The following is a 13,326-nucleotide window of genomic DNA, read 5'->3' on the forward strand; positions in this document are numbered from 1 at the left end:
GAAATACATTATGCCAATTATTAGTAACATTGGATTTTTGGCTAACCTCACTAAAATCAAGGCATTGCTTTTCAAAGAATAAATCGACTACAAAATTTGATTTGAAAATATTTATTTAGCACTGACATTACAGTAATGCATATTATAAAATAAAATTAGTGGTGGGCCGTTAACGGCGATAACGCTGACAAGGGCCGACCACTAATTAAATTTAACTCGCTTGCAGACCGTTTTTATCTGAGAGGATAAATATATGTATTTTATACGAGTTAAATTTAATTATAACTGACTGGCCTGAAAGATAAATATAAATTCTCTCATAAAAACGTGACGCGAGTTGCAACAACATTAAACAGCTCAGGTAAACACGCTTCTGAGAAATGTCGTCTGCCCTGCAAAACATAACGGGGCTCAATGTGCTCTATTAGCCTACGAAATCCCACATCCTCTACGACAGAGAACGGCTGATCGTCTAAGGCAACGAATTCCATAATTTTTGGTGTAATGTCCTTTGCCTCGGCGCCATCACTGGAAAACTTTTTTGCTAGCCTTTATCCAAATAAGCGCGTGCAGGTGGCGATTTTTGTTTGCGTCATCACAACACATTGTTTCGGCCGTGTTGTTTCGGTGATGAAAGTATTTCGGCCGAAAACCGAAAATGCAAATTTAAGCCATTTCGGCCGAAAATTTTCGGTGGCCGAATTTTCGGTGCATCCCTAATGCCTATGCCTGGTTCCTGGACAGCTGATGGAGCTGAGAGTGTTTTGGTTTACCAGAGGATTAGAGTGGGAAGTAGACCATGCAGGATTAAACTGGCTGTGTGGTGTTCTGGCGTGTGATCCCTTGTGACCTCTGCAGAGACGCTGGCGATGAAGGGGCTCACGCTCAACTGTCTTGGGAAAAAGGAGGAGGCGTACGAGCTGGTCCGCAGAGGACTCCGCAACGACCTGAAGAGCCATGTCTGTATCCTTATGCACCGGGTGTGTGTATGCGCAGGCATGTGTGCACGAGGCCACACGTTTGCATGTTTCATGTACAGGAGTGTGTGCATGCATTAAGCCCATCTCTGATGTTCCTGCTGCTGGCGATGATGGAACAAGGCCAAGGTTCCCGCCCTGTGCCTGACTGTGATCTGTGCTGACACCACCAGCCGATATCTATCTCTCTCTCTCTCTCTCTCTCTCTCTCTCTCTCTCTCTCTCACACACACACATTGCAGAATAGTATAGTGCATCACAGATTGTGGTCTTGTTCTGTAACGCCCCCTGAGCTCAAGGGTAGGCAGAGAAGCACATCTCATTATTTCTTTAAGTAACCTTTTGTTTCTTTATTTGTAATTTTAGCAGGAGTTTGTTAGGTGTGTGTGTGTGTGTGTGTGTGTGTGTGTGTGTGTGGGAGGGGGGGTGGTCACTGTTGCTTGACCTTAACCTGACCCTGTGCAGGCTGGCATGTGTACGGACTGTTGCAGCGCTCGGACAAGAAGTACGACGAGGCCATCAAGTGCTACAGGAACGCTCTGAAGTGGGACAAAGACAACCTGCAGATCCTGCGGGACCTCTCCCTGCTGCAGATCCAAATGCGGGACCTGGAGGGCTACAGGGTGAGGGGGTGTGGGCGGACGTGCTGGGAGGGAGACGCTCCTCGCCACTGCCCGTCCTAATTGGAGCAGGAGGAGGTGGAGCGAGGCAGCTCTTGGGTGTGAAGTCTGAAGGGTCCACTGCTAATTCTGGCCAGTCTAAGTTGTTTTGGAGAGCAGCGCCAGCTAACTGGCTAAACATAATACACCCATAGTGCATAATACAACAGTGCTGCTTTTGTATAGTATAGATAGATAGTTAAGGTGTATAGATAGTTTAAGGTGTGATGTTTTGCTGTATTGTTGTAATTAGGAATAGCAAAGGCAGACCTTTACTCGATGTGTGTGTGCAAACAGGAGACCAGGTACCAGCTGCTACAGTTACGGCCTGCCCAGCGGGCATCGTGGATTGGCTATGCTATTGCGTACCATCTGCTGGAGGACTATGAGATGGCAGCCAAGATTATCGAAGAGTTCCGGAAAACGCAGCAGGTAGAGTCACACGCAGCAGGTGGCATCACAATGGCACACGTGCAGCGGCGGGGTCACATTCAGGAGGCGGGGTTACAGGCAGGGGGCGGAGCCAAAGCGTTAGACTGTGAAGCCAGGGCAGGGGGCAGATGTGGATGAGCCCGCTGTTCACACCTGCCAATCTGCTTCCACTTGGTTTCTGCCTAGGCTGAAGTGGGTGAGGTAGTGACAGAGAGAGAGTGTGACAGAGAGAGAGTGTGACAGAGAGAGAGTGTGACAGAGAGAGTGTGTGACAGAGAGAGTGTGTGACAGAGTGAGTGTGTGACAGAGTGAGTGAGTGAGTGAGTGTGAGGGTGAGTGAGTGTGAGGGTGAGTGTGAGAGAGAGAGAGAGAGTGTGAGAGAGAGAGAGAGAGTGTGAGAGTGAGTGAGTGTGACAGAGAGAGAGTGAGTGTGTGTCAGAGAGAGAGAGTGTGAGAGTGAGTGAGTGTGAGAGTGTCTCATCAGCTGTCTGGGTGCTCGTGAGCATGATCAGCAGCCCCGTGGCAGGACCGAGGGTGTGGGTGGGGCTTGGGCGGAGGCCAGAAGAGCAGGGTGATGGTGGGAGAGGTGAAGGGTGTGATGGAATGAGTGTGATGTGGTCTGTAACCTGCCTGTTGCCATGGTAGGCGGCTCCCACTCCCACTTCCTGTCTTTGTCCCAGCATGCCTTGAAGGAAGTCATGGGGTGGCACGTATCAGCATTAAATGCTGAACTGACATTTAGTTCAAAGCGCTTTGCTTTTGCCATTTTCTGGGTGATGTACTTCTATTTGCTTGTGTTTAGAGGTCCTCTGGTGTCTTGTTTTCATAGGTTCTGATAACATTTGGTCAGAATTTTCCCTTGGTATAACTTTGACAATCCCTTTTGCATAAGTATGTGGTCTAACTTTATCTTGCTTTCTCTTTGTATGTGTGTGACAGACATCCCCAGATAAGGTGGATTACGAGTACAGTGAGCTGCTGCTGTATCAGAATCAAGTGCTCAGAGAAGCAGGTCTCCTTAAGGAGGCCTTGGAGCATCTCATCACCTACGAGAAACAGATCTGTGATAAGCTGGCTGTGGAGGAAACCAGAGGTACACACACACACACACACACACACACACACACACGTACGTGTGAATGTCCTCTCTGTCTGACCGAGCCACCCTGCTTACCAACAAGCTAACACAGATATTCTCTTCTCCTGTAGTTACTGTAATAAGGAAAAATTTATCAAAATACAAAATAAATGTATGTGTAAATGTTTGTGTGTGTCTGTCTGAGTTGGGTGGGATGGTACCTCTCTGTAATATCTGGGTCAGGTCCTTGACTGGTTGTAATGTAGATAAAACCTATTCTGAGTTGCGGAACATCTTGGATCCTGTGGACCCCTGGACTCTTGCAGAGGGCCGATGTGCTCAACCTGCTGTCTCCTTGGGTTCACTGCTTGATTTGCTCTGTGAAAGAGCAGACTGGTGCACATGCTAATGGTCGTGTGTCTGCGCAGGAGAACTGCTGCTCAGTCTGGGCCGCTTTGAGGAGGCGGCGGGTGTGTACAGGAGACTGCAGGAGAGAAACCCAGAGAACTGGTCCTACTACCACGGCCTGGAGAAAGCCCTCAAACCTGGTATTTGCTGTTCCCGTAGCAGAAAGAAATAACATGCATGGCATGTACTGGAAACCTACAACGTGTGTGTGTGCGTGTGCGTGTGTGTGTGCGTATGTGCCCATGCATGCAGCCACTACAGAAGAGAGGCTGAAGATCTATGAGGAGGCTTGGGTAAAATACCCTAAAGGCCTAGTGCCCCGAAGGCTGCCACTGAACTTCCTGTCTGGTATGTAATACCACCTTTAAATCAGTCCTGTCTCGGCTGACAAATGGTATCCAGGTTGAGGGAAACCATCTCTCTTTTAGGGGAGAGGTTCCGTGAGTGTCTGGATAAGTACTTAAGAATGAACTTCAGTAAAGGTTGCCCGCCTGTCTTCACTACACTCAAGCCCCTCTATTTGGACAAGGACAAGGTGAGGATTCTGGCACACACACACACACACACAGCCATTCTGTAGCGTATGTGCCCTGCTAGCAGAAGCTCGGATGCTGTCTTAACGTGAGCCCTCTTAAGACGGGCAGAGAAGATGGCAGAGGGAATGACCTCACATCCTTGTGAAACAGACTGAGTAATGGAGAACTGAAATGGAACCGTTGACCGAGTTAAAGTTTGTTCTTCTCATTTGCAGGTGGCAATAATTGAAGAGTTAGTTGTAGGTTTTGAAACCTCTTTAAATAGCTGCCGAATGTTTAATCCAAACGGTAAGCAGTGGCTCCCTTATGTGGTTGCACTTTGAATTCCTTACATGGTCAGACGTGACTTTGTTTGTGCACTTCCTGTTGTCTGATTGGCTGATTTTCGCTTCCCTTACAGACGATGGGAAGGAGGAACCGCCCACCACGTTACTGTGGGTGCAGTACTTCCTGGCGCAGCACTACGACCTGATTGGCCAGCAGACGCTGGCTCTGGAGTACATCAACGCTGCTATAGAAAGCACGCCGACTCTTATTGAGCTCTTTTTGGTCAAAGCTAAGATATATAAGGTACACACACACACACAATTGCACACACTCTTTTTCTCTGCAGAAACTAGCGCTCAGAATGATGAGTTGGTGGTCAAGGTTGTCCACAGAGTTGAGGGCTGTTGTGGGTGTTGGTGAATGAGTGTGGTTATGCAGGTGTGTGGTTGGCTATCTGATGGAGTATGCACACCTACGTCACGGGTTTCTCTGGACTCCACCTCCTCTAAGGCAGATGCGTTCTCTCAGGACAAAGACCTGAACACCTATTTGTCTCCCCTCCTGAGTCAGACACTCATTCATTATAAGTGGGAGCAGAAGCTAACAGAATAACACTGCAAACCAAATGCAAACCTTCTGAGCATGGTCATGATATGCTGCGGATGGTTTCGAAAACGCATTTGAGTACTTATTTGTAGGTGTGTGGAAAATCGTTTCATTGGATCCAGGTGTTGTTCAGTCTAACTACAGACTGTCTAGAATGAAAAACGTGCAACCTCTGCTTTAGAACGAAATGTTCTTTTTGTCCTGTGAACTTTGACGTCTTACCTCTTCCCACAGCATGCTGGGAACATCCGTGAGGCGGCACGATGGATGGATGAGGCCCAGGCACTGGACACTGCTGATCGCTTCATTAACTCCAAATGTGCAAAGTACCTGCTCAAAGCAGGCCTGCTCAAAGAGGCTGAGGAGATGTGCTCCAAGTTCACACGGGTAGGTAGTTGTGTGCATGCATGCGGAAGATTGGTCAGCAGCGACAACGACGAATGTGTGTTCACTCCCATTTTTCTTTTCTCTCTCTCCTCCAGGAAGGAGCGTCTGCAGTAGAGAACTTGAACGAGATGCAGTGTATGTGGTTTCAGACAGAGTGCGCACTGGCCTTTAAATCCATGAACAAATATGGAGAAGCCCTGAAAAAGTGCCATGAGATTGAGCGGGTGAGTTCTCCTCTTGAACTGTCCTGGTTTCGGAGCCGTGGCATTGTCCCGTCGACCGTGTACAGGATGTTTTAACGTGGTTTGTAATGAACTGCGGTGTGGTTTCCTGGCTGAACGTTTGTCCTTTCTGTCGTAGCACTTTGTGGAGATAACGGACGATCAGTTTGACTTCCACACGTACTGCATGCGTAAGATGACGCTCCGCTCGTACGTGGACCTGTTGAAGCTGGAGGACGTGTTGCGCACGCACCCCTTCTACTGCAAAGCTGCAAGCGCCGCTGTCCAAATCTACCTGGACCTGCATGACAACCCGCTAATCGACGACAGCAAGGAGCTACAGGCTGACACTGGTAATGCATGCAAGCACACTCAAAGAAACGATGTCGTCGTCCGTCCGTGTCCGCCCCCCGAGAAGAGGCTAACACAAACGCTCTGTGAAGTGGGGTCGCTTTTAAAGTGAAGTTAAGATGTGTGTGTGTGGGGTGGTGGTGGTGTGTGTTCCAACAGGAAACCTGACGGACAAAGAACTGAAGAAACTGCGGAACAAGCAGAGGCGAGCCCAGAAGAAGGCTCAGCTGGAGGAAGAGAAGAAGAATGCGGAGAAGGAAAAACTGCTCAAGAACCAGAAGAAAAAGAAAGAGGATGACGATGAGGAGATTGGTGGACCCAAAGAGGAACTCATACCAGAGAAACTGGCTAAGGTGTGCACTGTTCTAAAGCCAGCATAGTAGTCAGCTGAGGAGAGCACTCTAATCTGTGAACCCTTCCCTTTTGATTTTGTTGTCCATCTGCAGGTGGAGAACCCCTTGGATGAGGCTGTGAAGTTCCTGATTCCTATGAAAAATCTGGTGAAGAATAAGATAGAAACTCACCTCCTGGCCTTTGAGATCTACTTCAGAAAAGGTAGGAAAAAATGTTCAACAGGTAGCCATTCCTAAAAAGCCAGGGCTTTTGAATTACCATCCTACAACATGTTTGTCATGGCAGCCTCGCGAGTCTTCGGTTTAAGCTTGGTATTAAAGGCTCTGCCTTGTCTTTCAGAGAAGTTCTTGTTAATGTTGCAGTCTGTGAAGAGAGCTTCAGCTATAGACCTTGATCATCCATGGCTTCACCAGTGTCTAGTACGCTTCTTCAAAAGAGGTGAGACCCCAGTGTGTTGCTCCACTCTCTGCTGTCTCAGTAACTTGGGCCAACCACCCTTTGTCGTGTCATTGATATGCCTACTAAACCTACTAGTGGCCTGAGTTGTAAGGCTTGGTTCTGTCTCAGCGGGCTGGTTCTGATGCAGTCTGGTCTCGTCCTGGCAGTGTCTGAGACTAAAGACCTGGCGGAACCTGTCGTCACGGTTCTGAAACAGGAGATCTCTCGGCTTTTCGGTGACAGTAATGTCAACAGCTTCAACCAGGCCTTCCTTAGCAAACACTCCAACTCCATTCCTCATCGATTAGCAGGTACTTACACACACACACACACACACACACACATGCACACAGGGTGGTGGTATGTACACCAATGCAAATATCATGAGCCCAAGTCCAACTTTATCCCCACATCTTTCCCTTAAGCTGCCAAAAGTATGTTCTACTTGGACCCATCAACGGAGAAGAAGGCGGTGGAACTTGCCATGGCACTGGATGAATCACTTAATAACAGGAGCATTCAGGTACGACAACAACTGAAAGAACAAACTATTACCAAAACTGCAGTTAGCTGCGTCACCTTCAGTAAACCCAGCCTTTAACCAAACTAATGTTATTATTAGCTGATTACACTTTAAGCATGTTTTGTTGTGATGTAATCCACTGAACGATCAGTAATGAACCCCAGCAGTAAGTGACTTGGACGTCTTCGTCCCTGTGCTGTGGAACATCGAAATATAACAGAACCTCAATAATCCCAGCATGCTTCTCTCTTCCTGCTCAGATCTGCACGGAAGTGTTGGACAGCCTGCGCGACGGTAGCCTAGGAAACGCCATGGAGGCGGCCGAGTCGTACCGGGCAGAGTGTCATAAGATCTATCCCTACACGCTGGCCTTCATGCCGCCCGGCTACGAGGAGAACACAAAGATCGCGGTTAACGGCGACATCTCCACGGAAACGGAGGAGCTAGCCAATGACATGTGAACACCTGAGGGGGGCTGGGGCTGAGGAAGGAGGGGCGTGACTGTAGGCGTGGCAACACTGCCATATTGAAGATGCCCGAGACGGTTGCCATTGACGTGTTTCTGAATGTTGGCGTTACCTCCACCCCACTGACGTCACGATCGGGACCGGGAGGTTGTGATCTGCAGAGAGGATGAGGAAGAATGGGAAGAGGAAGAGGGGTGGGGGGAGGAAGGGAGAAGAATAAAAAAAAAGGCCATTTTACTTTTTTAACCTTGCTGATGACTACTCTCTAACTGAGAAATGGACACAACACGCGTCCTCTTCTGAACAGTGTCTGAAGGAAGGGAGCTGTACTGTGTGGGTGGCATAACTGAAGATGACCAGGAATGCCATAGTCAACGACCAAGCTGATTCGAACTCATCCCCAACCCACCCCACCCGTTTTAAAGAATAATTTATATGGAAAAAAATAAAAATGTCATAAAATGAGTTCTGGAGTGATTGGAGCGCCATGTTTCTGATCTGTATTGGTGTAAAAACCACACCAAGTTGTTTTGTAGTCTGGGGCGGGGCGGTGATACTGAACTTTGGGGAGGTTGAGATAGGGCGGGGTATGCTGATGAAGGGGTGGAGTTATTGGGGAGGTTGCTTGGAAACTGCTTGGTGGATGCCAGTCTGTAATGTTGATACTACTCACTTGTCACTTGTCTTTGGGTTAAAGTCAGGCCCTTGGCTCCTAGGGCCCCTTCCCCTGTGCCCTAAGCACTTACTGCTCATCACTAGTGAGACGATTAGAACAGCAGTTGTGGTAGAGTGCAAGCAGACGTGTAGTGAACGTTCAGGTCACTCTTTGCTCTCTCCTCTCTTGCTTTGGTCACTCTCCTCCACACTCTTTTTGCCCTTAATCCGGTTACAGTGTGAAATAATACATTTGTTGTATGATATGGATTTTTGTAATAAAAAAATCAAAGAATGAAAAAGCATAAATTTGGTACAAGTCTATACCTTACAGCTTAAATACTAGCCTCTCTTTCAATGGTGAAGTCCACTGAATCCTAAAATGGATTCCGTATGAAGAGCATTATCAGATAAGTTCTTTTTAGGAACATGATTTACTATGTAACATTTTATACAGATTTATAACATAAACGTTGTATTGCTATGCTTCATGTAGACTGATAATAGAAATGACTAGGCACGAAAGGCTTCAAAATCGTAGCACAATTTAAAATACGGTGTCAGTAAATGGAGACTGGCCAAGGCCCTATAGTGCAGGTCTGCTGCATGGTCTTCGCACATGGTCCTTCATCTGTCAGGGCAATACTGACCGTTTTATTGTTGAAAGTAGTGAAAAGGGATTGTGTACTTCCTCTTAAAATGGTCACAACACAGGACTTTGCAATAGGTTACAGTTAAAAATGTACTGAATTATACAAAAATATAATTTGCCGTTTTTAAACGAGCACAATTTGGCACCTTACATTTCAGCTGTGCACATTTGTCCTCTTGTGACAGAAGGGGTATCAAAAAGCGTTTTAATAAATTGTCTCAAAACTTTAAAATCGTCTGATATGTCAAAAGTTTGTGTCTTAAGTTTTTGATGCACGTCGTGTTTCAGCCAGATATTCGTGTGGTCACAAGGGGGCGTGAAGGAGCCCACATGTGCTTTGTGATGTACATGATGCGTGTGGTGCAAATATCGATCCAGCATTTGCAAAAACAATTAATAAGACGTTTAAAATCTTTTGGACGCGGTGAACAAAGTACCACAAATCACTATTAAGTCGTTTTTTATAGAGAAAAGTAGACGCTTACGCAACATTTGTTTCAGATGCGGAATTAAGGTCAAGCATCCTTTATGGTGAGTAAGCCGGGCTAGTTTCCTCTTCCAACCTCAGCAGCGCTCATTTAAATTAGTATCAATTCAGCTTGAGCGGGGAGCAGACACGAAACTGATCACGGACCGAAGAAATAGGTAGTGTTGTGAGCACTTTAATACCGCACACAGACTCCTCGGATAGTAATTATGAATGTTCGTAGTGCTTGAGTGTAGTTTTAGCAACTTAACCGCAAATCGGAGGAATGGAATCGTCTTTACAGCGCGGTGAGCGGCGGCAGCCCCTGGCGTACTCCCGCACCTTTAAAATCATAGTCATAGGAGATTCTGGGGTGGGAAAGACGTGCCTCGCCTACCGGTTCTGCAAGGGCCAGTTTCCTAGTAAAACCGAATCGACTATTGGTGTTGATTTCCGAGAAAGAATTCTGGATATTGAAGGAGAGAAAATCAAGGTAAAGCATTCTGTTAGAGTGCAACGTGGAAGAATTTCGTAGTCGTGATATTCAGCTAAGCAGATACTGTAACATGCTTATGTACGCTAGGTAATATTATAGGTGTGTGTATATGTGTGTGTGTGTGTGTAATATATACACACACACACATACATAAACACATTTTATATATTAGTGTAAATATATATGTAATGTAAATATGTAATAATTATATCTATATGTATATATTTCAAGTATTTTAATTATATTTTAATTACAATTGAATTATATGTATAATTCAAGTAATTCAATGTCTGAATTGGATGTTTTTTTATTCTGCCATTACAGACATAATGAATTCAACTTACATTTTAAAGTCTTTTGTTTTTGGTATTTCCCATGTACTTCCAAAGGGGCGTTCAGAAACAGAAATGAATCACATATTGTTTGAGGGGGTTTTGCGTCCGCTAGAAAGAGGAAACGAAAGACGGACGCCTGTTGAACACACGAATCACCTAATCCTCCGTATTATAAAGGAACATTAGCACCACTGTGTGTGTTTCTTCGTGCGACACTGATAGCATGCAGATTATTATTAATTTAATATTATTAATTATTAACAGTCATTAGAAGCAGGTGCATATTTCGTATGTGATTATGTGTAGATACTGTTGATTCTAAACATTCGTTTTATTAGCCATCCTCTTGCTGTTGAAAGTTTCTGACTACATTACATTAGCTGGATTTTTGTAGTGGTAGCCCCCACTAAGCCTATCAGTCACACTGTAAAGACAAGAGCATCATATGCTTGATCAACACGAACAAGCTTCACACTCCGAGCCATCATGTCATAACAGTACTAATGTGCTGAGAATGGTCTGCCTCTCATAATATCCATAGTGGACCTGTGGTCACAAACGGACAGCTGCATGCTAACAGATTGCAAATTAGCTTATATGAAATGTACTGTAAAACAAGTGTGCGAAGTAAACTGGGCAGAGAGTGTACAGGTTCCTAATAAAATAGGTTCCTTCCTCTCAGGTGCAGTTGTGGGACACGGCGGGCCAAGAGCGCTTCCGGAAGAGCATGGTGCAGCATTACTACCGTGACGCGCACGCCGCGGTGTTCGTCTACGACGTCTCAGACGTGTCGTCATTCCGCAGCTTGCCCCTCTGGCTGGAGGAGTGCCGGCAGCACTCTCTGAGCCCGGACGTGCCCCGCGTCCTCGTCGGCAACAAGGCGGACCTGGTGCCATCGGTGACCACCGCCGCCGTCGTCGAGCAGGCTCGCCACCTGGCGGAGGTCCACGCCATGCCCTTCCACCTCTGCTCGGCCAGAGGTGGCGCCGGCGAGCAGGTAGACGCAGTCTTCACGGCGCTGGCTCACCGGCTGAAGAGGCAGGGAGGAGGGAGATGGAGAGGAGGGAGGGCAGTGGTGGTTGAGAGCTTCAAACTCCCTGCCAAAGCAGAGGGCAACTGTAAGGAGCTCTGGGCCTGCAGCTGCTGATGGAGCTATTTGGAGATTAAACCAGCTCTGCTTCACAATCTTGGTCATGGGAGAACCCTGCGCTACAGTTTAGTGTCTACCCTGATTACACATATTGTTTACAACTCACCAAAGTCTCTTCAATGAGCTGATGGCTTGAGCCAGGAGTATGGGGAGATCACTAAAGTGTTCAGTGGTGGGGTGCTGTGGGATCAAGGCTGCAGAAAGACGCTGCACCCCCTCAGCCTTCTAATACTGTCAAACCTGTCTCCCCTTAGTCCATGTAGCATGGCTGATATAAGCGTTGAGACAGAATCACAAGGGCAGTTGTTCGTCAGCCTATCTGTCCTCTGAAGGATATGGGCTGCAGGCTGCCTTAAGTGCTGCATTGTTGAAAGGGAAGCTGTTGGTACACAGAAGTGGTCACTGGAGCTCTCCACAAAGTTGTTTAGCAAAAGAGTTGAAGATTCTGTTGTTCTGTTTTAGGTCCCATCATCGCTGTGATGTCATAACTCTATTCTTGTTTCCTTTCAAGTCAGCCCGCTGATGACAACCTGGTAAATGTCCATTCAGAATGGCCTTCAATCTGGTTGGGCTACTGGCTACAATGAACGTTTTATGAATTTCCACAGTTTATGTATATGCCTCTCAGACCGCTGCCCACAATGTTCTAACTCATGTCATGGTAAAAGGCTCCAGATAAAAACATCATCTTTTAAATAAGTATATGTTAACAGCTGAGGCTAACATCTAAGTAATCTCACCATTTTGTTTTGTTAGGGCCCTGTAAAATTGTGTATGTGTGTGTGTGTGTGTGTGTGTGTGTGTGTGTGTGTGTGTGTGTGTGACAGATTGTACTTGTCAAGTAAATGAATACAAATGGTACTGGTCCACCTTGTGTTGTTTTACTAACCTTAATTAAATGAAAAACTGAATTTTGATCAACATTAAAGTCTTATAATGAAATATTTAATAATGGAAGGTTTCCAGTAATGCAGTGAAAACCACTGGGATTCCAGTAAAATCGACATCAGATACAGTGTGAGTAATCAGGCAGGTGGTTTTTGGTTGTTTTTGCTCTATAGCTACTCCAGCACATTTGAAATGACTCTTGACTATAATGTTAGTGGGATGGAAATTTCATTTAAACTAATTGAATTTTATCACAAATGCACGTACATCAAGCAGCTGTGATTATCCTGCCTAGCAATGCAGTTTCACTTCCTTGTTTGTCTCACGTCTTCCACTTGAGCTTCAGGTTTTTGGGTGAAAGGCGTGCTCTGAGAAATTTGGGTCTGGTTATCAGCCAGGCAAGCACATTCCACTCTTTGGCCATAAAACAATCCTGGTTTCTTTAGTAATGCGTTTTAGGTTGTGCTCGGATTAGTTCAAATGCTTCGCCGTGCCTCTGAGCTCACTCTGCTGCCTTCGTCAGTGGTCACGCCATTAACAAAGTCATTAACAGAGAGAGGAGAGGCAGTTCCATTGCCGTCTACTTGGGTGCTGTGATGCCTGAGATCAGGAGTCTCCATGTTCTTGCCTCGCTCTCCTCATGCCATTACACTGATGGAGCTTCAGCTTCTTCTCATCTGTTCATAGCACTTTGTCCCAGATTTCTGCAGGGTTTTAAGACTATTTTAGCTAGCCCACCTCTCTGTTTTTAAGTCTTCCTGATGTGATGTTTCTAAGCTCCCCAGTGTTGGTCCATAATGATGTATGGAGCTGTTTTTGGTGATACTCTTGTTATTTTGGCATTGATTGATTATTCTGACACTCCAGTCTTAAGCTTAACCCAAAGCTTCTCCATGTTAGCCTCATTCTGAGTGTTTGTTTTTAAATCCAAAGTCCACCTTGTGCATGGAAGAAAATAAAATGCAAACTTGCTCAAACACA

General features: G+C 46.2%; 2 protein-coding genes across 2 annotated transcripts in view; both read left to right on the forward strand.

Moving 5' to 3' along the window:
* The window catches only part of naa15b (N-alpha-acetyltransferase 15, NatA auxiliary subunit b), a 12,354-nt gene extending 3,676 nt beyond the window's left edge, over positions 1-8,678 (forward strand). The window contains exons 3-20 of the mRNA XM_076975369.1: positions 859-963; positions 1,443-1,600; positions 1,934-2,068; positions 3,008-3,161; positions 3,575-3,694; positions 3,807-3,902; positions 3,983-4,089; positions 4,306-4,378; positions 4,491-4,660; positions 5,198-5,350; positions 5,446-5,574; positions 5,711-5,924; positions 6,082-6,275; positions 6,369-6,477; positions 6,616-6,714; positions 6,882-7,025; positions 7,140-7,237; positions 7,498-8,678. Coding sequence (XP_076831484.1) covers positions 859-963; positions 1,443-1,600; positions 1,934-2,068; positions 3,008-3,161; positions 3,575-3,694; positions 3,807-3,902; positions 3,983-4,089; positions 4,306-4,378; positions 4,491-4,660; positions 5,198-5,350; positions 5,446-5,574; positions 5,711-5,924; positions 6,082-6,275; positions 6,369-6,477; positions 6,616-6,714; positions 6,882-7,025; positions 7,140-7,237; positions 7,498-7,698 — 2,459 coding nt within the window. The 3' untranslated portion in view covers positions 7,699-8,678. The remainder of the gene's footprint in view (positions 1-858; positions 964-1,442; positions 1,601-1,933; positions 2,069-3,007; positions 3,162-3,574; positions 3,695-3,806; positions 3,903-3,982; positions 4,090-4,305; positions 4,379-4,490; positions 4,661-5,197; positions 5,351-5,445; positions 5,575-5,710; positions 5,925-6,081; positions 6,276-6,368; positions 6,478-6,615; positions 6,715-6,881; positions 7,026-7,139; positions 7,238-7,497) is intronic.
* A 903-nt stretch (positions 8,679-9,581) lies between these two features.
* On the forward strand, positions 9,582-13,326 carry rab33bb (RAB33B, member RAS oncogene family b). The gene is made up of 2 exons (XM_076975384.1): positions 9,582-9,969; positions 10,990-13,326. The coding sequence occupies exons 1-2, from the start codon at positions 9,763-9,765 to the stop codon at positions 11,452-11,454; spliced, it is 672 nt and encodes a 223-aa protein (XP_076831499.1). The 5' UTR covers positions 9,582-9,762; the 3' UTR covers positions 11,455-13,326.

Source organism: Brachyhypopomus gauderio, chromosome 15 (assembly GCF_052324685.1).
Source record: "Brachyhypopomus gauderio isolate BG-103 chromosome 15, BGAUD_0.2, whole genome shotgun sequence".
Classification (NCBI taxonomy): Eukaryota; Metazoa; Chordata; class Actinopteri; order Gymnotiformes; family Hypopomidae; genus Brachyhypopomus; species Brachyhypopomus gauderio.

Excerpts from the sequence above, each read along its gene's own strand:
- rab33bb (XM_076975384.1), top strand. The coding sequence starts at position 9,763 with ATGGAATCGTCTTTACAGCGCGGTGAGCGGCGGCAGCCCCTGGCGTAC. Across the intron at positions 9,970-10,989 it reads TTGAAGGAGAGAAAATCAAG|GTGCAGTTGTGGGACACGGC; the intron begins GTAAAGCATTCT and ends CCTTCCTCTCAG.